Raw genomic sequence first — 23,371 nt, forward strand, 5'->3', positions numbered from 1 at the left:
AGTGGTCATGGACAATTTCGCATTCGGTCTATCAAAACCATCCATTCTAAAAGATAATAAATAATAATTAGTAAACAGTATTTATGACAGTAATTTTACAAGATACATATCTTTACAGTTTTTAAAAATGGACCAACTCGTCTCTAATCAATTGATTCTATATTTAAAGTATAATATGGCATGAATATGATTAGTTGAGGGTTTGATAGTTGTATTGTGATGAATTTACTTAACTTTGTATTCTAATTCAGGTGGGTAGAGTTGATGACCAAACAACCACCTTTGTTGCTATAATACAAGACTATCAGCTATAGTATGAACCGATTTGTTGACTAGTCTCATTAAACAGATATCTGATAGATTGGAATTGTTAGTTTTGAAATTAATTTATGTTATGAATATATACATAACTTTAATAGATCAGCGGTTGATTAAGAAGAAGATCAATCGGTTCTATAGAAAAATAGTAAGGATGACCTATGTTAAAAATATGTATTAGTAATTGAGTGGTGGTTGTAGTATATACTACTACTATGTTGAAGTCTACATGATACTTAAACTTTATCATTTATGGATAGGTACCATATATGGATGTATTGTTTGATTAAATATTGAACTATAAAGCTGTAAGGGATAAATAAAAAGAGGAAAAGAAATATGAGTAGAATCAATAGAGCTACCATTACTCTTGTCTCAATCACAATGTTTCTCATTCTAAAAAAAAACACCAACAATATATAGATAATAAAATATTAGTATCCAGACCCAAGCCTGGAGCTGCAAGCAAATGCCCATTGTGAACCAAATGACAAGTTGAACTCCGTTGGCTATACCGTAGAGTAGTCCTTTTGAGTCAAATGAACAATGTACTTGCAGCTCCCAATTCTGAAATGATTTAAAATAGGGGAGAATTGTATATATATAGAGGGGGGGGAAAGAGGGATAGAGGGTAGAATTCATAAGTTTCCCACGCCGAAGCATGACCATTTGGAAGACACTAGAACATCCTCCCACCAACCAAAAGGAGTTGTAGTGTCTTTTTAAATAATAATAATAATATAACCACAAGTGTAATCTATAATTATAAAAAAGAGGTTTATTTCTATTGTCTTTAAACAATAGAATAATGGTTAGTGATGTATAATATTTCATAGTAGTGTATAGTCTTACTTTAATTTATATTATATATTTATAAAAGATTTTGGTTCTTTGTCAAAGGATCCTTGAATAAAGACAGAGTGATTGTTGGTCTACGTCATGTCCTCTAAAGGCGTCATTCCCATTGTTGATTGACTGATTGATGATTGTTTAAAATATCTTGATGAATCTAATCGATCGATGGTTATTGTTGTTGGTGTCATGATGAAAATTCTCCCTCCAAAATTAATTACTTCTCTTCATGACATGATAGTGCTGTGCTGTACTGTGTTCTCGCGCAGTACAAGACAAGTAGTAAATATAAATACATCTAGATTTATGAATTCATAACCCATCCTAAAGTTGAATTCATTCATTCATTCATTCGAGACAGACATCCATCAAATGACGATGATGATTGAGATTTAATTTAACTTGTTACCCTATACTACTTGTGTTGATGATCAATATTCACATCATCATCATCAACATGATCATCATCATGACTTTTATATCTCTAAGTATTGTATTGTAATTGTATTGTTCTTATTCTTATGACTCTGTGATGATCATGATGTTTGTTGGCGTTTGTGAATGCTCCATTTGCAAATTTGAACCCAAAATCTCTTAGTTGCTTACTAGTATGAAAAGGTGACACTGATGATAATATTCTTTTGAAGAAAGGAATTAGTATACATCAACAACTACTACTAGTTAATTTCTTATATGCAACTTATTGTGTAGAATTATTATAATAATTCTTTTTTCCATCTTTTGCTTCCTTGTGCATCTTTCTAATGATGTTGATACAACTAAAATCTCTTGGTGACATAAAAACTGTACCATCTTCGTTGATCTTTTCTCCTTTGGGGTCGAGAGTTGTCTTGATACCTCTTCCATGTTTAGACATGCTCAAACTTCTTAGAACCTCTGCTTGTAGTACTTCGTCGCCATTTGTATGTCTTCTCAACAGGAATGACGTTTTATTTCTAATGCGTTGCACTTGTCTTAATGAGAATGTTGGTTTAAAACGGTCGCCAATTAATCGTTGGTAGACTGTTGGAGGTGTCGTTGTTGTTGTTGTTGCTGCTGCTGGTGATGCAGAGATTGTTGTTATTGGTACTAATGCTACTGATACTGATGATGCTGCTGATGCAGTGATAGTTTGGGCTGCTGTACTCATGATTAATATGCTTAAAATAAAGATAAAAATATATCTATAATATTGATAATTCATTAAATAAAGATATTATCAATTTAATTAAATAATTAATTGTTTGTTTCAATTGATTCTACACTTTTTTTTTTTTTTTTTTTTAAATTTTTTTTTCTCATGAGATAGTGCGATCTTTATGCGTGCCATAGGTGACTGACCTGATACATTGCGAGGTTTGAACATTTGTTTCAAAACAACAACAGCAAATAGCCCCTCTCTCTCATTAATAAATGGATCCTATCAAAAAGAAGAAACAACAATAGAATCATACCCTGATTTGGTATCATACACCCCCCCCCCTCTCCCTCCTCCTCTTCTCTTACATTTTAGATCTTGGTTCATATAATGAGCCTAATCCGCACCCCCATCCCCCTCCTTATCCGCCTCACTCATATAGTGAATCAACACGCCCATAATCTGACGGGTTACATCAAAGAATGATCGTGCTGTGGCTCACCTAGGCATCATATCCAACCATGACTACCACCCCCTATCCTCCTCCTTATCCCCCTCACTCATATTTTAAATCATAAATGATCGTGCTGCTGTGGCTCACCTAGGCATCATGAATGCCCCCATTAAACGGTGGTGATGACACAGTTCGGGTATTAAGAAACCACCATACGATTATGATATCATTGGGACAACCCCATCTGTATATGTATCACCCCTCACTTTTTGTTGATAATCAACAAAGACAAGAAAACATTTGTTTAAAATAAAATATTATTCATCAAGCTCCAATGTTCTCTATTTAAAGTGTTCTTTTTCTCATCACATCATTATTCATTTTATCTATCTTTTCTTCAATTCATTATCTTTCTGCTATATTGTATTACCTTTATATATTTTTTATATAGGAAGCTTCTAATTGAGGTTCACTATCGCACAGTGGTCATCATGAATGGCCCACTTCCATCCGCAACAGAGACAAGAACAACTCAATACCCTCTCGATCGTCTCATGGGTAAGAAGTGGAATAACGAACAAAACTTGTTTGTGACACATCTCGGCCAATATGCAAGATACTATCACTCTGTTAAGAGGTTAGTAGGCCAATTTTTTTTAATATTTGTATACGACTTTAATAACAGTAAGATATCATCAACCTTTTTTTTTTTTTTGAACATGAATCATTCAGATAAGTTCATGAACTAATTGATCGATTTCATGTATTTTACTATTTTTAGTGTTTAGTTTGTCCCGACAAGAACTCGAAAAAGTAATACCAAAGTATTACGACATGAGTGTTCTTTCAAAGAACAAAACAAATGAATTATATGAAAAAATGGAAAATCGGTTGACTTTGCCGATTCGATGGGATTCTCTAATTGTGGAGGCCATCATCTCAAAGGTGATGGACATAGACACACGCAAAAGCAGTAATAGTCCAAGAGATTATGTATGTATAACAGTCTGTGACAGGTATGATGTGTAATAATAAATTAATTTTTATTTTATTCTTTGTTTACTCTTTACAGAATTCTGCACAAGATGTCCAAGCAAAAGAGAAAATCGTCAACAAAATGCTATCGAGAACATTTGCCAAACTCAAGGTAGACGAGATGGTTGCAAAATATCAAATCCTCCGATATGCACTCCTTGACCCAGATCTGAATCCAATTGGCTGTTGCCACTCTTATAAAACCGCCTTTGCCAACTCCATTTGCAATAGTTACTCGGCCGAGGTGGCCGAGACCTGCAAAAGGATGGTGGAGAGTGCTTTAGACCGTCAAGATGACCGAAACATATTCCACCACGAGTCCAAGTTGGTGTCGGATCTTCTGGAGGATATACTTGCCAAAATAGATGATGGTGATATCGGTGAAGGGTACCAAGCTCTCAAACTAATATTTTCATCTCAACCATTAAAAGGTATGTCATTGATATTAACACCATCACAGGTTTTTTTTAAATATCTTCTTGCGTCGGTTCATGTAACTCTATCTCTCATTTTGTTTATCTTTTGCTCATACACGTCAAAAGGGGTCGATGACTGCTACTGAGAGGATGGTGGGCAGTTTGCGGAGTGTCGATCAGATTTTTTTTTTTAATATTTATTTTCATTTTTTTTTTTCATCTCGAACAACTCACAGAAACCAAATTTAGAGAATGTATATTAAACTATTAAATAACATCTCACACTCAACACAACATTATCAATAGATAGAATACAGCGAGTATTGTTTATAGTTACACTTTTAGTGTAAGAACCCACACATCACTATCATTACTCCTCTTTTACACCATTTCTTTTTGATTATCTTTTGTTTTCATTGGTTTACCAATCAATGCACCACCCATCTCTTTCCTTTTAACTACTCATTGTTGGCCAAGTTCATCTTTACATATCATTGACCTCTTGTGTTCACTCATAAATTATATAATCCTTTTTGATCCAAATCAAGTACCAATCTACCACTCTTTATCGCTCTGCATCCTTTTTGTTGTTCGTTTGATCCACTCTCCTATCCGACAAACTTTCTTTACCACTTAACTTTCCATCAGATACTGCAATCAATCACTACCATTGCTCCTCTTTTACCCTTTCTTGTTTTGATTATATTTGTTTTTATTATCGAGATGCACCACCCATCTAACCACTCGCCTCATTGTTGGTCCCAGTCTTTCCATCAGATCGATAATGCAAAACATTACAATCATTGCTTTTACACCATTTCTTTTTTGTTTTCATTATCCAATCAACGCATCACCTATCTCTTTTGCCTCATTGTGGAGAGAGAGATAGAATTTATAGAGTATAATTGTAATACAGCGCGTATTAATTATTGCAGAGATTAGAGTGATCTTTGATACCTCCATTGATAGCAAGAAGCTCTCTCTATGCAGTGACAGGCCTGTCAAACCTTTTTTTTTTTTAATTTTAAACCTCTCTAACATTTATTACATTTATCATTATAGATCATAATTTGGAATGCGAAAAGAAAAGGTCAAAATTAAAAGAGGAAAGAGAGGCCAAGCAAAATCAAGAGCCAGCCATTCCCAAGGAAAAAAAAAAGAAGAAACAGTTTTTGGGTGACAAAAGGCCTGAAAACTTTGATGAAATCAATTTTGATGGATCTGTTTATTCAATATCAAATTTGGCCACAGATTTAGAGATTGATAGCAAAAATGTAAAGAAATTAAAGGTTGAAGAACATATATCTGGTGATTATTTACAATCTGAACTCTCATCAAAGTTGGAAGCGTTGATCCAATCATCAACATCAATAAGTGCCTGGAGTGGGTTAAATACCCTCCAATTGAATAGATTGAAAATGCTAAATTTGGAAAATATAATTAATCCGTAACTATTATTATTATTATATCTTTTGTTATTTTTTATTATTTTCATTATAATTAACTAATCAAATGCTTTTTTTGTAATCTTATTTTTTTTTCTATAGAGAGGACAATTCAATCGATTTTTCAAAGTTGACAAAAGATCAATATCCATCTTTAATGGATTTTTGTGAATCAAATGGATACAAGTTTCCAAAAGGATATGACCCTACAGGATTGAAATCCCTCATGACGTCCGATTTGGAGACGATAAAAACTACTCCTTTCGCATTGAATAGCTTTGCACCACAAGCAAAGTATGTATAAAACAATTGACCAATATCTTTTTTTTATATTTTTAAAACTAATCCTCTTTTTTATCTATAGATTCAACAGTACTTTTATCCCATTCTCGATAGAGTTGTTTGTCAGTATAATCGTCAACTCTGGAATAGATATGTCCCTTGGTTTGACAGACAAACACAAAATATTAAGGTATATTTCAAAAATATTACCTAATTTGGAAAAAGAAATTGGTCATCCATTGGAAAGTGGCTATCCATTGGATAGATTTAAGTTTTTCGACAAGGAAATTGAGATCCTCAAAGCTTCGCACTTGGCTTCTTTTCCTTCATCGTCAGATGTAACAATATCACCATCCTCTTCGTCTGATGTAACAACATCACCATCCTCTTTGTCTGATGTAACAATATCACCATCCTCTTCGTCTGATACAACAACATCACCATCCTCTTCGTCTGATACAACTACATCTCCATCCCCATCATCAAAAAAAAAAAGAGGTAGACCTCGTAGTGAGATTGTGGATATAAAGTTAGAAAAATTCCCTGATTTTAAAGATTTTAAATTGGAGGATCTTAATCGACAATTGGAACTTAGAGATATCGAATCCCCAAACATTGATACACGAGTCCAAGAAGAGGAAAATATTAAAAGATTGAAATTGGTTTTATGGCAAGACATGGTAAAACGCTTGCAAATAGATTTTAAAGAAGACTTTGACTACAGCAAATCCAGTCAAGTTAGCATTTTAAAATGGTTATCTTTACCTACTAGCACTATTAAAATCGAATATGATTGGTACTGTTGTTCATTGCCAACACTGAAAGGAACTCTCAAGAAACTATTCAATGACAGCCCAAAGGTGAAGAGAAATGAGCCAAGGAAATGGATGCCAAAGTCTCTTGCTTCAACAAAAAAATCGTTTCTTTTTCGTTACTATACGATTGGATTTGTTGGAAAATCAGTCCTCTGCGATTATTTGCAATCACCGTATGTAAAAGACAACCCATTCGATTTCAACGGGTCAACAAAAACAATTCACCCCAACTTTAATGATTACGAAAGAGACAATATTGGTTACATTTATAACCAAAAAATGTCGGTCCTAATCAATCAAAGGGCGATGATGGTGACAACCAACGTTCCCAGCCATATCTGGTTCCAAACAAAAAGTAAATGTCATTGTTTTAAAGCATTATTATCTTTTACGACCCATTCATTTTACTAATATTTAATTTTAATCTTTATATAGGTGCAAATGAAAAAGTAGTTTCTGATGTGCAAATATCCATGAATAGCCGTCTCTTGCCATACCATTTGAAAAAGAGACAAAAACTAGAAGAATCTTTTCCAGAGCAAAGTTTGGTCTCTCAAAAAAACGGTCAAGATGGCACACCCATGGATGATTCCGATGACGACGACGATGATGATGATGAATCATGGAAATGTAAACAAGTAGAAGAAATGGAAAAGAACCATTCATATTCATACAACCATCCCCACTATGCTTGTTTTGTGGCAAAACAAGTTGGGTTGAAACCAAACATTCCCAAAGTCAAGGATAGAGATATTATCTGTGCCAATTGTTTGTCATCCCACTCACTTAAAGATTTGCCTATGGTGTGCGAACAATGTGATGCGACCATTCCTATTCTATCGGAACATGAAAAAAGATTGGATTTATGTGGTGACCTGATGGATCTGTACTCGGTTGATATTCAACTAAAAAGGAATGCATTTGAAAAAATGCCACCCTTTGATTCAAAGGATGATCTATTCCCTCCACCAGTACCATTAATTGCCGAAATCAATCATCGACTCGTCAAATTTGACCAACCTGAATCACCCCATGTGGAGATTTTTCTACACGAGGCTCTCAACACCACCTCGATAGCACTCAACAGTAACAGGTCAGGAATTGCACCCTCCATGCGGAACCTATTCAATCTTATTAAAACTACATCCGATCCCTCGATGCAATTTAGAATTCGTGATGCATATCCCTTTGTCCACGACTCGTCTACTGGCGGATTTGAAAATGAAATCAAACATGAAATCATGGTGAAGGAATTAATGAACCATTTTTCAATGACAACGTCCAAGCTCATTATTGTTTGTGGACAATTCCCTTGCAAGGCAGCCAAAGAGGCTTTTAATGCCAATCCTTTGGATTACGAAATGGTTGACTATAGTCAAGAATCTTATCACACCATTTTAGATAAAGCCAAAGGCACAACCGAGGACAAAGAGGTGGATGTAAGTAGGATAGTTCCTAAAAGGCTCATTGCTATCGCTCCGCATCCATCAGTCATGTTTGCGTTGCACATAACAGCAGCCTATATTTTGATTGCTCATGATATCTACAAAATGGCTCCAAAGGTATCTCAATTTGACCCAGTTCAAACATTTAAATCGAATTCCCCCTCGTCTGCCTCGTCCTCCTTCTCCTCCACGTCCTTATCATCCACGTCATCTTCATCATCTGCCTCGTCATCTTCATCATCTGCCTCGTCTTCCTCGTCTGCCTTGTCCCCGTCCTCCTCGTCCTCCTCCACGTCCTTATCATCCACGTCATCCTCATCATCTGCCTCGTCTTCCTCGTCGTCCTTATCATCCACCTCCTCTTCATCATCCTCCCCTTCGTCCTCCAATCAAAATACCACCAAACGCCCAAATCTAAGTAACAAAACAAAAGATTTTCCTAAACTTAAACAATGGACGTTGGAACATCTAGTTGAAGAGGCCACATCCCGTAAAATCGACGTAGAGAATATCAAAGAAGATCGTCTTCAAGTGGAATGTGTTTTGTTGAAATCGGTCCTTGGGGTTCAAATATGGTCAGAACAAAAAATTGAACAGTTTGATCTAGAGAAATCAAACTCGAAAAAAGATATACTGACCTATGCGAGAGAAAAAAATATCCCTTTGACAGACTATTGGTTCTTCATGACGTTGGAAACCCTCAAAAAAGCCGTGCAAAGGTGTCTCGCTTCCACCTCGTCCCCATCTCCGTCCTCCTACTTGCCCACCCCTTCCTCACCCTTGACCGATATCTCACTCCCCTCTTCCCCATCCTTGACCGATGCCCCACCCACTTCATCCTCATCCGATACCTCAACTCCACCCTCTTCCACCGATACCTCATCCTTGACCGATACCTCAACCACCTCATCCGAAACCGAAACCCCACCCTCTTCCACCGATACCTCATCCTTGACCTATACCTCACTCCCCTCACACTCATTCTCCTACTCCTCCTACTCTAAACCTTTTGTAAAAAATGAAAAGTGCGTTTACAAAGATGAAGAGAAACATATAAGAGCAAAGAGAGATTTTTATCACTCTGGAATGTGTAGAAGGCGCCGAAGCAAATGGAAAGTTATGAGGGAAAACAACCGTGGCAATTATCTTTATATCGGAATTGATCCTGGAAGGTCAAAATGCACGATTGTAGACTCTATGAATCGTGCTCGAGTGGTTTCAGTGGCATCTTATTACAACCTCATGGGCACTGACCGTCTTCTGGCAAGACAACAAAACTACAAAAAGAACCCGGTCCTGTCCAAATTTGAAAGTGGATTGCCAACCTATAATACCTTTGGTAAGTGTTATTTTAAATATTCATTGTCTATACCACCTATATATTATAATATTAATATTTATAAACTAACTTTTTTTTTAATTCCTAGATACTTTATTCAATGTAGAATCTGTATTGAGACGAATAGAGTATGAAAGATTTACCCATAGGGATCAATGTCGTCTTTATTCCCATGTAGTGACGTCCTATACGTTTCAGACCATGGACAAGAACAGGAACATTGACAAGAAGCGCGCCCAATATGCCTATGCAAAGAGCTTTGTACCACCAACAACAATCCCGAAAAATAGAATAGTGATTTGTATGTTTTTTTTATTTCTTCAAACCATTTATTATTATTTGTTATTAATCTTCTTTCTTTTTATAGATATTGGAGGGTCTGATTTTTTCCGTGGATCCCGAGGTGGTGGTAGAACTGGTTGTACATCAAAGACACTACTCAGACTGTTTTTGAATATGGGTTACAAGGCACGTCTTGTCAATGAATTTAATACCTCCAAAGTATGTGTGTTTTAATAATTGAATTTTTAGATCAACCCTCGAAATGGCCATTCATTAATATTTTTTTTTCCAAGATTCATAATGCATGTGCCTCCAAAATTCATTCTACCAACAACAACAAGTTCCTAAAAAAAGCTAAACACCAAAAGGTTAAAAATGTGTTGCCAGAATCTTTTGAAAAGACCCATGTTGTTGGTGCACCCATATCCTCCACGTTTTCAGACAATGGTGTTCGTTGGCAAGGAAAGGATTCCAAGTTATGTGATGGTTGCAAATTGACTGATTACAATTGTCAATGCTCCAAGGCTCAATTGGCGGACAAAGAGAATGATTCAACTCTGAAAGTGTCTCAATTGGCAGATGATATGAATGAAACTCTAAAAGTATTCATATCACTTGAAAATACTTCACCTTCTCCAACTATGCTATTGGAATCCCTTTTCTCTTTAAGCAAAAAGACTGTCAAGGAGTTGATAGAGTTTTGCAATCTAAACTCTATCAAATACCATCAACAAGAAGAGCCAACCAAAGGGAAAAACAAAAGAGGTTCTCACAAGGATAGTAAGGGTGGTGCTACCAACAGCAAAAAGGACCAACTTATCAACGCTATCATCAAGTTTAATTTTGAAAAACAAAAAAGGGATGCTAGCAAAAATAAGAAAAAGAGGTCAAAATCGTCATCAACTACTAATGATCGTTGTAAGGACCAAGATCAAAGCAATAGTCAAAAGGATGGGAACAAGTCTACAAGCAACTCTGTTTCGACCCACGATTATGGTTTTGGTAAGTCTCTTTGTGATAGTCAGATCAAAGATCTCTGGAAGTCAATGAACCCAAATGCGACAGAAATGCCATTTAAAACTAAATGGCAATGGCTATATTGTCCAGTTTGTGATCATTTCTTCAACAGAGACACGAGCGCTGCAAAGAATATTCTCTTATTGGGAATCTTACACCAAACCGCAGATTACAGGCCATGGATTTATCGTCCTTTACCTGCCGATATCGTGCATATTGGGAGGGTAGACACGACCTAGTTAACCTTAACAGGGCCTTCCTGCATAAATATGAAAGTCCCCCCCTCAGCTGTAAGTTATTAGATAGAAAATATAATGTTGATCTCAATTTACTGATTTTCCTCTTTTTTTTCTGTTCTTTGTCTTTTTTTTTACTTTGTCTGTTTTTTTTTCTTTCCTCAATTCAAAATAAAAGTTCAAATAGCAGCGTCTACAAACATTTATGAGAGATAAATGAATTGACAGAAGTTGGATCAAACTATGGTCCTCTCTCTCTCTCTCTCTCTCTCTCTCTCTCTCTCTCTCTCTCTCTCTCTCTCTCTCTCTCTCTCTCTCTCTCTCTCTCTCTCTATGATCATACATCATCATCATAATATAAAATAAAACCTGGTTGACTATGCAGGTGCGACCTTTGTCCAAAGCTTTCACTGCAAATGGAACGGCCATTCATTTTTTAGTTCGAAAAGTCACCAGACCTTTTATGACACTTTGAACTCTGAGAGAGGGGAAGGTCCGCACCACATCTCAGATTGAACCTTTCACTCATGAATGCAAAGTTAATTTATACCTATTTCATTCAAATTATACGTACACATAAACATAAACATTTATTTATTTATTAAAACACATCATCATGAAGCTTACACCAGATAATATTAGTTCTAAATTGGGAAGAGTAAGAGAAAAGACCAAAGGAGATAGTAGTAGTAGTAGTAAACAACAAGAGGGGTTAACTAACTTGCCTTCCTTTAATCAAGAAAATTGATCTTGCTACATTACAAGAACTAGATCTTTCATCACAAGGATTCACAGAGACCTCTTCGTTTTCAAGACTAAAGGCATTAGAGATACTCGACTTGTCAACCAACAGATTCCAATTGATTCGTCATATCAAGGGTTTGTTTGATCTACCACGAATCAAACAACTCAAACTCAAAGGAAACCCAGTCACCAAGGCTGAGGCATATAGACTCACTGTCATTGCTAATTTACCAACATTACAAGTATTGGATGATATGTATGTAAACATAAATATATACACAACAAATCAGTAGTACTGTACTGACTGATTGATTATTTTGATGCACTGTGCAGTGAAATTACAGACTCGGAAAGAGAACAATCTAAAAAAATAAGTGTAGAGGTAAAGGATCCATTATTGAATCCATCGTCATCATCATCATCATCATCAACCGATGACTCTAATGATATTTTAGAAGCCAATGTAAAGGAACCAGAACCTCCTAAAAAGGTCGAAAAACCAGTGGTCGTAGAAAAGAAAGAAGAGAAACCAGTAGTAGCAACACCAAAGGAAGAACCAAAACCAACTCCAACACCAACTCCAACTCCAAAACCAGCAGCACCAGTAGAAAAGAAAGAAGAGAAACCAGTAGCAGCAGTAGCACCAAAAGTTGTAGAGAAAAAGGAAAAACCAATTGAAAAGGAGATCAAGAAGAAATTAGTATTTGTAGACGAAGATACATTATTTGATTCAAAACCAAAGGCACAATTATCATTTGAAGAAGAAGAAGATAAATCTAAATTATTGTATGTTTTGGGAAAATGATTCAATTATCAATGGACCGACTGACTATGATTAACACCCAATATTAATATTATTCTATATTAGATTTGGAGATGACGATGATAGCGATTTAAAGGCATTGGAAAAGAAAAAGGCACCAGCCAAAAAAGCAGCGGAACCCAAAAAGTTATTATTCGAAGATGATGATGATGGAGACAGTTTATTTGCACCATCCAAGAGCACCAAGGCAGCCAACAACAGCAACACCAAATCATCGGATGATTTGGATGACCTTTTTTCATCGTTTGGAGGTGGTCAAGACAAGTCTATCAGCAAAGAATTCGATGTATCAAGTTATATCGAGTCACAAAAGAATAGAAAGAAACAATCATTGTTTGAGTAATAACTCACTACTGCTACTGCGCAGAGTGGTCTCCTAAATCTATTTATAAATCCCCAAACCCTTGTGTAAAATATATACATCCACCAAATTATTTGTTTTGGAATCAACCAACCAGGTTTATTGTGTGTCCTTTCGGAGATACAGAACTCTTCTTCTTCTTCTTTAATCGATCGATAGATTGATTCTCTTTTGTTTCTTTGAGGGGAAAGACGTCGAACCAGATATTATATTAACAAGTCAAGATATTATGAGCTCTCGTTTTTATGTGAACCCCGACAAGAGAGGGGAAGGGAATGAAAAGAAATAATTATGAACCCCCAACTTTTATAGTACTTCATAGTTTATTCACACCAAACATACAAATAGAATGAATATAATATAACTATTGTTAAATTATACAATCATTTTTTATCATCACTACTCTCACATACATTCATACATACATACACTGATCTATTTATTTATTATCTATCAATTTCATCAATCAGAATGGAGAATGAAAATATTGACATAATACCAGACAGTCCTACCCTAAATAGTAACAATAACAATAATAATAGCAATGGAATAGACTATAGTCCTAGTTCACCTTCTTCTCTGATTAGTGGTTATACAAAACCTAAACATCGTCCAAAGTTATACCCATTCCATTTTAATATTCATTTACCAAATAGTCGTAATAGAGCGTAAATATACAAGAATTATCATCATATATGATATGTATCATCAAAGACTAATGATTATGTTATATGTTTTGGTTTGATTTTAGAAAATGGAGGTATGATTTGGGAGCTTTTATCGAGAGTCATAGGGTTCAAGTTTTTATTGTTGGATTGATCATCTTGGATTTGGTCATAACTATTGTAGAACTATTCTTGGAGGAAACTTATAAATGTACTGATCATCATGATATACCTCATGCTGTTCAAACTGCTGAAGATGTATTTCAAATTATGACTTTGGTTGTATGTATTTGAATTATAATATCCATCAATCCATTATGAACTATTATTCATTTCTCTCTCTCTCTCTATATATATATATTCTAGTTACTAGGATTATTTGAAATTGAAATTATTGGATTACTTTTATCATTTGGATTTGATTTCTTTAAACATCCACTTTATGTATTGGATGCCATCATTATTACAGTGTCTATAGTTGTAGATGTTGTATTTAGAGAATCTGCCAGCAACCTTTTAGTTATTTTTAGTAATTATCAATCATTGTCATTATTATTAAATAATATTTATATTAATTTATTATTTTAGGATTATGGAGACTTGTTCGAGTTGGACATGGTATTGCAGTTTCAGTAGAGACACATGACAGAAATAAATACAAACATTTGAAACGACATTTCAAGAAATGTAAAGCACATTACAAACAAGTTGAAGAGGAGAACCAGGAACTCCGAAAAAGATTGGATCTCAGTTCACCTAGCTCTCATTTCTCACCATCACATATCCCAGGTATTAGCAACAACAACACAACCACCACCTCCACCACTAAAAGACAAGATAATAATAACAATCATAGCAACACATCTAGAAACGATTTATCGACATCACCAACCTTTTCACCATCGACTTTTACATCAATGGATTCACCAACAGTTTCCAATCATTCATCAGGCCCTCAAAGTAGAAAGATTTATAAACAAACCAAAACAAAGAAGAATAAGAAATCAAATACTAGTAAATACCCAAGTGATGATGATGATGATGACGACGATGATGAAATTAGTCAAGATGAAGATCAATAAATAATACAAATAATTAGAAATAATTATGAAAATAATTTTATTTTTTACCTGTTGTCTTTTCAACATCTCTTTTTTGTTCAACACAATGATCCACTGACTTTTAGTCTTAATATTTCGAAATAAGAAGAAGTACACTATACTATACTATAATAAATAATATTAACAAGTAAACAAATAACAACAACAACAACAGATCTGTAGAGAATAGAAGATATATATATATATATATATATAAATATAGATTGTAAAACTACTAACTTTAGTTTAGATAGTTAGTTCATTGTATTAAAGTATACTGATCATGGATACTACTACTACAAACAATAACAATAATAATAATATAAATAATAATAATAATAATATAAATGATAATGGTAATTTGCAAAAGAATAATATAGCAATCAATGGTACAAATCAAGATACTGCATTTGATGTGGTATTACAATGGTGTTCATTAGCATGTAGTAAATTGATATTCCATCCGATAGAGTTCCCAATACATGCACTTACAACGTTTATACAATCAACTCCGACACCTCAACCAATCAAATCATCTGCATCAAAGTTTTATTTATTCAAAAAGGCTTTGTCACCATCATCATCACCTACCATAACGACAACGGCATCATTATCATCAACATCATTATCAACATCATCATCATTATCAACCATCAATACATTGGCAAACAATTTGGGTGTCAGTTCATTGGATAATCTAACACCACAACAATTTACATCGGAATCGCTATGGAAGCTATTCAAACAAAAGGGTTATCACATCTACGATGGTGGATTGGTCTACCTTGCACACAATATGATTGTTATAATATTCAACTTTGCCCAACGTTATGTATCGACAGTCTACAATTCACATACCATCATCACATCGACAAGACCTACCACTACCAATCATCACGACAGAGACGACAATGGTCAAGATGATGAAGACTCGTATGTCGATGACGACGACAAGATTGTGGTCGTACTGACCAAGGATCAATTTGAAAGAAGAAAAAAGATTGGAAAAATGTTGGACATTTTATTGTCTCTACTCAAGAATGGTCTTACTCTTCCATTGGATGTACTCATGACAAGATTAATCGTTCATCGTTTTTATAAATCAAATAGTACCTCTGATTGTACATTAAAAGGAATATTTAAAAATGAAGGTTTAGTTAATGGTCTTTATGCTGTAAGTATATCAAAAAAAAAATAGAAAAAAGAAATAGATAACAAATTTTAAATGAAACAATTAATTATTAATATTTATTTATTTATTTTGTTTGTTAGGGATGGGAAGTAGTAGCATTAAAATCATTATTGGAAACAATATTTAAATTTATTGATAATAGATTAGTTCATTCAAATAGACGTGGACCTTTTACTCCTACTGAAAAATCACCAGCTCAAATATTACTATTATGTATTAAAATTAGTTTAGATTATATATTAAATGGTAAGATTGAATCAAATTAATTATAATATATATATATAAATATATATTGATTGATATTAATTAATTGATTGATTTTTTTATTTTTAGTTTTAAAGGTTAGATTAAATATTAGAAATACAGGATTTTTCAAAACATTGAAAACCATTTACAAGTTGGAAGGTATTCGTGGATTATTCTCTGGATTGAATACCTATTTTATATTATTCCCATTGTGGATGATTGGAATCTTATTGGCCAATGTTATATTTGTAAAATTGAAACAAAAGATGGTCCGAAAGTTGCCACCAAAATCAAAGAACCAGAATCAAGAAACAGGTGAAGACCAAGACATCGATGATGAGGATCAAGAAGAGAATACTGGTGTTGGTGTAAGCGATATCACCACTTTATCATCATTGGCAGATCATCACAATTCCGATCAACAAGATGATGACGACGAAGATGGAGATATTTCTTTTGATGAAAAAGATCAACAACAACAACAACACAACTCTCAATAAACCTTTCAAACACAATTACGTGATTTGATTTTTAAAATTTTACCAAACTTTTCGATTTTAAACCGCATCGCAATGTTAAATGTTTACAAGTTAAAATCTAATTCTCATCCTCATCATTGTAAAGATAATCATTGTAAAGATAAAAGAGAAGAAGAAGAAGAATGATAAACGAAACAACACCAGTACCATTTGTATTTGATGATAAAAAGTATTACCCCGGTGATTATAAATTCAATTGGGATGAACAAACACAGTTTGTATATAAGTTTCCCGAAAATGGTATGATCATGATGATGTACACATCTGATTGCAAATATCAAATCTACTACTACTTTTACTAAGTCTCAACATTCTCTCTATTTATCTTTCTATTCTTTAGGTAAACTTGTAATTAAAATATTAGAAGGTATAGATTTGATTTCGATGGATTTGAATGGTAAATCAGACCCTTATGTAAAGATACATGTTCCTCGTCTTGTAGAGGATAAGGATGAAAAGCAATTGAAAACATCGACAAAGTATGAAACATTGACACCAAAGTGGAATGAATCGTTCCATGTCGAAGTTGAACGTGTCGAGGATGACTTGGTGGTCTTGGAGGTTTGGGACAAGGATACTATTGGATCAGATGATTTCCTTGGGTTTGTTACAATCGATGCATCGTTGTTGCCTTACAATCAAGAGGTTGTCACCATTGAAAACTTGTCCTATGTCGACAAGGGAAAACTAAAGATTAGTATCACGGCACTAAACTATGGTTGGGATATTAAAGACGAACTCAATCGATACGTCGAGTACAGAGAAAGATTGGTTGGATCATTACCATTCTACATTGAAAGAGAGGAACTCAAAATTAAAAGAATGGATCAATACTCAAAGAATAGAGAGCAAGGACCCTATGTAAATGTAAAACCAGGTCAACTCAAACGTATTTATAAAAAATACTCTATAGTCAATGGATGGATCAAAAGTCACAAGGCTGGCGAGAATGTAAAAGAGGGTGCCAAGACTGCAGCCATGCTTGCTGGTGCTGTCGTCGGTGTTTTATTCGAATCTGCAATCGAGAATACTCGTTATTATAATTTTAATAATAATTTCTAGATCTAGAAATTCAAAATAAAATAAAGTAATAGTAACAACTAGTTGTTGTATTTGTGTATTTATAAATCTCCAAAACTTCTAGCAACCTTTTCATTATTTTCCAAAACCAATTCTTTAAATATAGAATCCTTTGTTTTATATCTTTTTGTTGATAATGACCAATTAAATATTCCAGTTGCACAATAATAAGTTGATTTGATGCATTTTGCCAAACATTCCAAGCTTTCAAACCGCTTTCCAAGTTCACCTTCCAGCTCCAAACATTATTTTACTAAATTGTTAATATCTTGAATGATTGAGAGATATGCTTGTTGGGGTGTCATTCCATTATGAATTTGAATTGAAATTGTATTACAAGTTCCAATTTGAGTTTTCTCTACCTCGAAAGAAACAATATCATTCAAATGATAAACAATCTGGGTAATTGATTTTATCAAGTCACACCATGCAGGATCTGAAAATAATGTTGGTTCATTGTATCCTTGAGCATGTATCACTGCCATTACACCAAGTTCAACACCAATATTTGTAGTTCTTAAATAATCAACAACCGATAAAGATGGGACCTCTTTCATTCTCTAATTTGCAACATCGAGCGTTCCCTCAAGGTTTTCAAGGATCCAGACTTCAGACCGAAGCACCTTTACAGAGACACATTTGATTCTATCGATGTGATGGATCGAAAGAGCTATTCCATGTCTCTGGCAACCGGAACCAAGGACTGGAAATCCTATCTCATCACCAGCATGATCCGCCAAGCTTTTCTGTCAATCCACTGGGTCTTTTGTGCCTCAAATTTCGATGCCAACCAACAATTCATTCAAGTTAATGAATTTATCCCCTTCCTCCTTGATGTCCTATGTCCAGGTTTTCATCGAGTTACACCTCTCCAAACTCCACAACCCAAGAAGGGTAGAGCTGGACCTGTAAAGAAATCCAAATAAATAAAAATGAAAAAATATGAGAGTAACAAGATTTGATACATTTTTCCAAGCTTGTAAGACCATAGTTCGATCTCTCGCCGACCAACATACAATTTCGATGATCAGATATTTTTGATAAATGTTTTGAAATTTAATCAACAACGAGTTTTCAAACTCACTCGAGTAGTTCCACCCTTCTCACTCTTTTCAAAGTATTCAATGTGAGATAAATAAAATTTAAATTATTATTACAACAAAGATAAAGAGTTCAGTTTGTGTTCAGCATAGTGAAGTGCACATTGTGATGTTTAAAACAATGAATCGACCACACAGATTTTCTTTTTTGTTGGGGGTGTTGTTGTTTATTTCAACAAACATTATCGCACAAAATCTCAGTCCTGATGAGCGTATGTTATAACCTACGTACAGTTTGTTATGTACTCTTCGAGAATGAAACTAATAGTTTATTTCACTTTACCAACATATCATCTTCTATAATCTGTATTTATCTACTACTACTACTATAGTGAATTCAGCAATATGGATCATTCAACAATACAAAGTGAATACTCCAATGGATCAAACACTATGCAGTGGTGGTGTCTTTTTTTGTGATGCTGGTCATGTACATTCAATGTAAATACGACGTGCATTTTAGATCATCAATCATAGATAGATCGATATGATCATCATTTTTGATTCATTATTATTTCTGTTGTTCTTTATTGATCAGTTCTTTTCTTTTCATTCTTTCTTTTTGTTTGATTGCTGTAGAAATATACCAGGTGTACAAATCGAAACGAATGGGATGCCAGATGTTAACCTACAACTCAGGTTCCCAGTATTGAAGACTTTTGTGTTAAACGTAACTGGTTTGGCCAACCCTCTCTTATCTTTTTACGACCAACTACCGACATGTTGTCCTGAAATAGAACAAGTCAAGTATGTTAGCACTAGTGAATTACCCACAGAGCAGACGAGTTGAATGTTGATCGCGATCATTTCACTAACTTGACAAACAACCACCCTTTTTGTTTGTTTACTTGTTTTGATCGATTAGTATTATTGGAAACACGACTGCAACTTTAGCCAATTTCCCAAATAATTTTGGATCTATTGCTAGCTCGTTATACTCTTTTTCGGCAGAGTTTCTAGGCCGACAAACGATAAAAGTCCCAAGTCACCCCAACATGACTACAGTTGCGCTGCATGGAGACGAAGCCGTTCTGGAATTTGATATCCCTGACACTGTTTTACTACCCAATCTAACAGCTCTTACCCTTGATATACCCAATCAAAATAATCTACGATCGATGGGAAACCTTACTGCAAAGTCATTCCCGGTTATCGATCAAGTGTATGTATCTCTACTACTATCAGCAGGACAGGATAACTTGTTGAATATTCATTTTTTTTCTCTCATCCAAAATAGAATTTTAAACCTTGTTCATTCGACTCTACCAATACATTTCAATTTCGACCTTCCGACTCTCCGAGTTCTTCATTTAAACAAAAGGCAAACGCATTTGTTCACTTTATCAATGCTCAATCACCCACCGAATTGTAAGTCAACTATAAATTTATATAACCACTGAATGACTAACAAAAGACAAACATTTGTAAAATATAGGTATTATTTTGGAACTGTAACATTTGATCCAAGCTTTGAAAAACTTACAAATCTAAAATCAATGTATGTAGGGAAGAAGATATATAAAATAGTTTACATGATTTATTAATTCATTTCTCTTTTATATATATACGTATAGTACCTCAACTGAATATAGTTCCACTCAATATCCATTCTCGCAAGGGTACCCTCCCAATATTGACTATATGACTTTCAGATTATCACCTATCAATAATTTCCCTCCGATTCCCATTCCTTCATCTGCCACGTTTTTGTATGTAGTCTTGTCAAAAAAATATAATCGACTCTATTTATTAACCTTATTCGAGGGTTAACCCTCTCTCTCTCTTTCTCTCAAGAGATCTAGTAGGGTGCCAAATTAGCACGCCAATTGATTTTAATACAATATTGCAAAACCCTGGTGGAGGACTGGCAATGTTGGAATCGTTGGACCCCTCAATCAAGAAACTGCATTATGCAAGTTAGGCGGTGTCGTATTGACGGATACTGGTGTAACATCAGTTCCAGATTGTTTCTGGTGTTATATTAACGAACCATATGGTAGATTTGTAGTTGGCTCCAATGTTAAGATACCAGTTGGATTTAAATGTACAATCACTTTTGACAGTACAAATATAATAACAGTATTCAAACGGGGTGTCATCAAGGGTAAAAATATAGGGTGGGGTGTAACTATCGGAAGTAATCTTCTTGTTCCAATCGTTCCAAATGAACAGTTAGAGGTTACCGTCAGTGGAGTTGCAGCCACCGGACCACCACAATTATTCAATATTCAGTTTGGTGAAAACTATCCTCAATACACATTCCCATTCAATGTGACAGAGGCTGGATTCAATGTATCAACACCTACTACCAATCAACAACCAAACTTTAAAACCACCGTCGCTGTTACATTCTCGACTATGAATACTTACTTTAATCATTCTGCGTCGATTAATGGTGTAGTGCCAACAACATCATCAAACGTTGCCAATACCTATCAATTTATATTCTTTGGTCTTGCATTTGGAACAAATAATGTTAAAATTGCCAATGACTATTATTCAATCATTGTTCCAGTTCAATATGCACAATGTATGTTAATATATTAGATAATTTAAAATTATATAATAGTTGGACCAACACTTTAATTTCTACTATTTAGCATACCCAATTGTCAATAATTTTGTATCAGATCCAATTATTGTATCTGGATCAACGATTCAATTGGAGGGTAATTTTGGAACATTTCTCGTCAGTTCATCGGCCACCATTCAAAATAGCAACAGTCAATACAACTACTCTGTTTGTTTAATCACCGAGTTTACAACAACTAGAATATCGTGTCGTGTAGTGTCACCAATTTCAAGTGGTCTTGCTACTTTTAATATCACTGTCGATGGATACTCTATTCTCAACCAATACTCTATTCAATCTGCTCAACAACAATGTGAGAGTATCACTAATCATTGTGCTGGTAATGGTGTTTGTACTCCAGATGGTAATTGTATTTGCAATATTAATCAAGGTGCTTATTATAATAATTGTTCAAAACGTATGTTATATACAATAATAATAAATAATTAAAAATAATTAATATTAATATTTTTATTCTTCCTATAGCATATCCATTTGCAACGAGTGGACAAGTGAATGATCAAAATACAACACAACGATCGATTAGTTTATTTGGTGATTTTGGACCCAACCCACTGACCAACTCATCTGTCAGAATCAACAACACAATGAATTGTATCATCGATCAAGCACAATCATCTCAATCCACCATTCATTGTCAACTTGAATCATCACCAACCACATATGGACCTGCTTCTGTTCAACTAAATGTCGATGGATTGTTGTTTGATAGTAAAACATATCTTATTAAATTCATTAAACCATCATCACCCGGTGGATCAACTACAACTACTTCAACGACAACAACCGCCACCACAACAGGAGGTAATACACCTAAAACACCTCAAGAAATATGCCAAGAGACGACACAATATTGTTTTGGTCATGGAACATGTGATGACAATGGAATATGTCAATGTCAAAATGGTTTTAATCCAGTTGATAATTGTATGACTAAATATGCAGACAATACAACCTATATTCCCGATCCAGAATCACCATCAACAACCATCACAGTAGATGGAGTTGAATTTGGATTTGATATTGTTGCCATTCAAGAAATAGGATTGGACAATGAAATTGTCAAAGAACTATTGACCAATAGTTGGTTGTCAAACATCACCAACAGCAGTTCACTGACCAATGCAGTCTATCAACTAGTAATCTCCAACACAAGTATACTCGCAGATACTCAAGTGACAGTAAACATATCATTCTCTTCACAATCGAGAACCGTCACATTTGGCAACCAACAACTGCTGATCAATCCCAACTCAATTAAATTGGCAGTATCTATTGTTGATTGGGAATACTCTTCAAATGTAGCAACACTCAGAGTAGTATTAAAGACAACAACCAACAATCAACAATCAATCGAATACAATTGCCAAGAGACAGACATCCCATCATTCTCATATGATGATTATGGTACGCTTCAATATTTCAGAGTACTCAAAGACAATGTTCAATTCAACGGTAGATTCATTGACTTTGCAGTAGCAGATGGTCGACCAACATATTCACAAACACTACTCATCAATCAAACATCAATCAGTTCCAATCAAACATCAGCGATGATTGGTATCACACTACCTCAATGTCAATCATGTGTACTCGATCCCGATTTCACACCATTGCTAGTTGTCAATGATAAAGATGGTAGTTGTTCATCAAAAGATGATGACAAAAAGTGGAAGGTTATCGTTGGATGCGTTGTTGGTGGTATCGGTTTTCTTGCCATCGCCATTGCAACTACCATTTACATTAAAAAGACTCTGACCACAAAGAAATATAACAAAAAGATAGAGATGAAATTTCGGAAATAATAAAATTAAAATTTAATAATAATAGATAAATATCGTACTTGTACTCCTA

General features: G+C 34.6%; 7 protein-coding genes across 7 annotated transcripts; 5 read left to right on the plus strand and 2 right to left on the minus strand.

Moving 5' to 3' along the window:
- Nucleotides 1-1,870: 1,870 nt before the first annotated feature.
- On the minus strand, nt 1,871-2,695 carry DFA_11659 (uncharacterized protein; the record flags this gene model as incomplete). The annotated part of the gene is made up of 2 exons (XM_004350555.1): nt 1,871-2,330; nt 2,625-2,695. 2 exons carry the CDS (start codon nt 2,693-2,695, stop codon nt 1,871-1,873), a joined length of 531 nt encoding a protein of 176 aa, XP_004350606.1.
- A 227-nt stretch (nt 2,696-2,922) lies between these two features.
- On the plus strand, nt 2,923-6,690 carry DFA_11660 (uncharacterized protein; the record flags this gene model as incomplete). The annotated part of the gene is made up of 8 exons (XM_004350556.1): nt 2,923-3,008; nt 3,214-3,320; nt 3,544-3,755; nt 3,835-4,228; nt 5,276-5,600; nt 5,761-5,952; nt 6,023-6,620; nt 6,649-6,690. The coding sequence occupies 8 exons, from the start codon at nt 2,923-2,925 to the stop codon at nt 6,688-6,690; spliced, it is 1,956 nt and encodes a 651-aa protein (XP_004350607.1).
- A 133-nt stretch (nt 6,691-6,823) lies between these two features.
- Nucleotides 6,824-14,749, plus strand: DFA_11661 (uncharacterized protein; the record flags this gene model as incomplete). Its single annotated transcript, XM_004350557.1, has 13 exons — nt 6,824-6,932; nt 7,191-7,385; nt 7,548-9,539; nt 9,628-9,840; nt 9,907-10,040; nt 10,115-11,062; nt 11,815-12,074; nt 12,194-12,604; nt 12,687-12,980; nt 13,473-13,670; nt 13,754-13,949; nt 14,034-14,196; nt 14,256-14,749. 13 exons carry the CDS (start codon nt 6,824-6,826, stop codon nt 14,747-14,749), a joined length of 5,607 nt encoding a protein of 1,868 aa, XP_004350608.1.
- A 301-nt stretch (nt 14,750-15,050) lies between these two features.
- Nucleotides 15,051-16,705, plus strand: DFA_11662 (mitochondrial substrate carrier family protein; the record flags this gene model as incomplete). The annotated part of the gene is made up of 3 exons (XM_004350558.1): nt 15,051-15,941; nt 16,040-16,205; nt 16,293-16,705. The coding sequence occupies 3 exons, from the start codon at nt 15,051-15,053 to the stop codon at nt 16,703-16,705; spliced, it is 1,470 nt and encodes a 489-aa protein (XP_004350609.1).
- Nucleotides 16,706-16,866: 161 nt separating this feature from the next.
- egeA (uncharacterized protein) lies at nt 16,867-17,806 on the plus strand (the record flags this gene model as incomplete). Its single annotated transcript, XM_004350559.1, has 2 exons — nt 16,867-16,984; nt 17,085-17,806. The coding sequence occupies 2 exons, from the start codon at nt 16,867-16,869 to the stop codon at nt 17,804-17,806; spliced, it is 840 nt and encodes a 279-aa protein (XP_004350610.1).
- A 59-nt stretch (nt 17,807-17,865) lies between these two features.
- Nucleotides 17,866-18,381, minus strand: DFA_11664 (uncharacterized protein; the record flags this gene model as incomplete). Its single annotated transcript, XM_004350560.1, has 2 exons — nt 17,866-17,934; nt 18,079-18,381. 2 exons carry the CDS (start codon nt 18,379-18,381, stop codon nt 17,866-17,868), a joined length of 372 nt encoding a protein of 123 aa, XP_004350611.1.
- Nucleotides 18,382-19,919: 1,538 nt separating this feature from the next.
- On the plus strand, nt 19,920-23,322 carry DFA_11665 (uncharacterized protein; the record flags this gene model as incomplete). Its single annotated transcript, XM_004350561.1, has 5 exons — nt 19,920-20,086; nt 20,360-20,422; nt 20,787-21,454; nt 21,525-21,914; nt 21,983-23,322. The coding sequence occupies 5 exons, from the start codon at nt 19,920-19,922 to the stop codon at nt 23,320-23,322; spliced, it is 2,628 nt and encodes an 875-aa protein (XP_004350612.1).
- Between the last annotated feature and the right edge of the window lie 49 nt (nt 23,323-23,371).

Source organism: Cavenderia fasciculata (genome assembly GCF_000203815.1).
Source record: "Cavenderia fasciculata unplaced genomic scaffold Scf_EUAJFUG02HR96I-5, whole genome shotgun sequence".
In the NCBI taxonomy this organism is placed as follows: domain Eukaryota; phylum Evosea; class Eumycetozoa; order Acytosteliales; family Cavenderiaceae; genus Cavenderia; species Cavenderia fasciculata.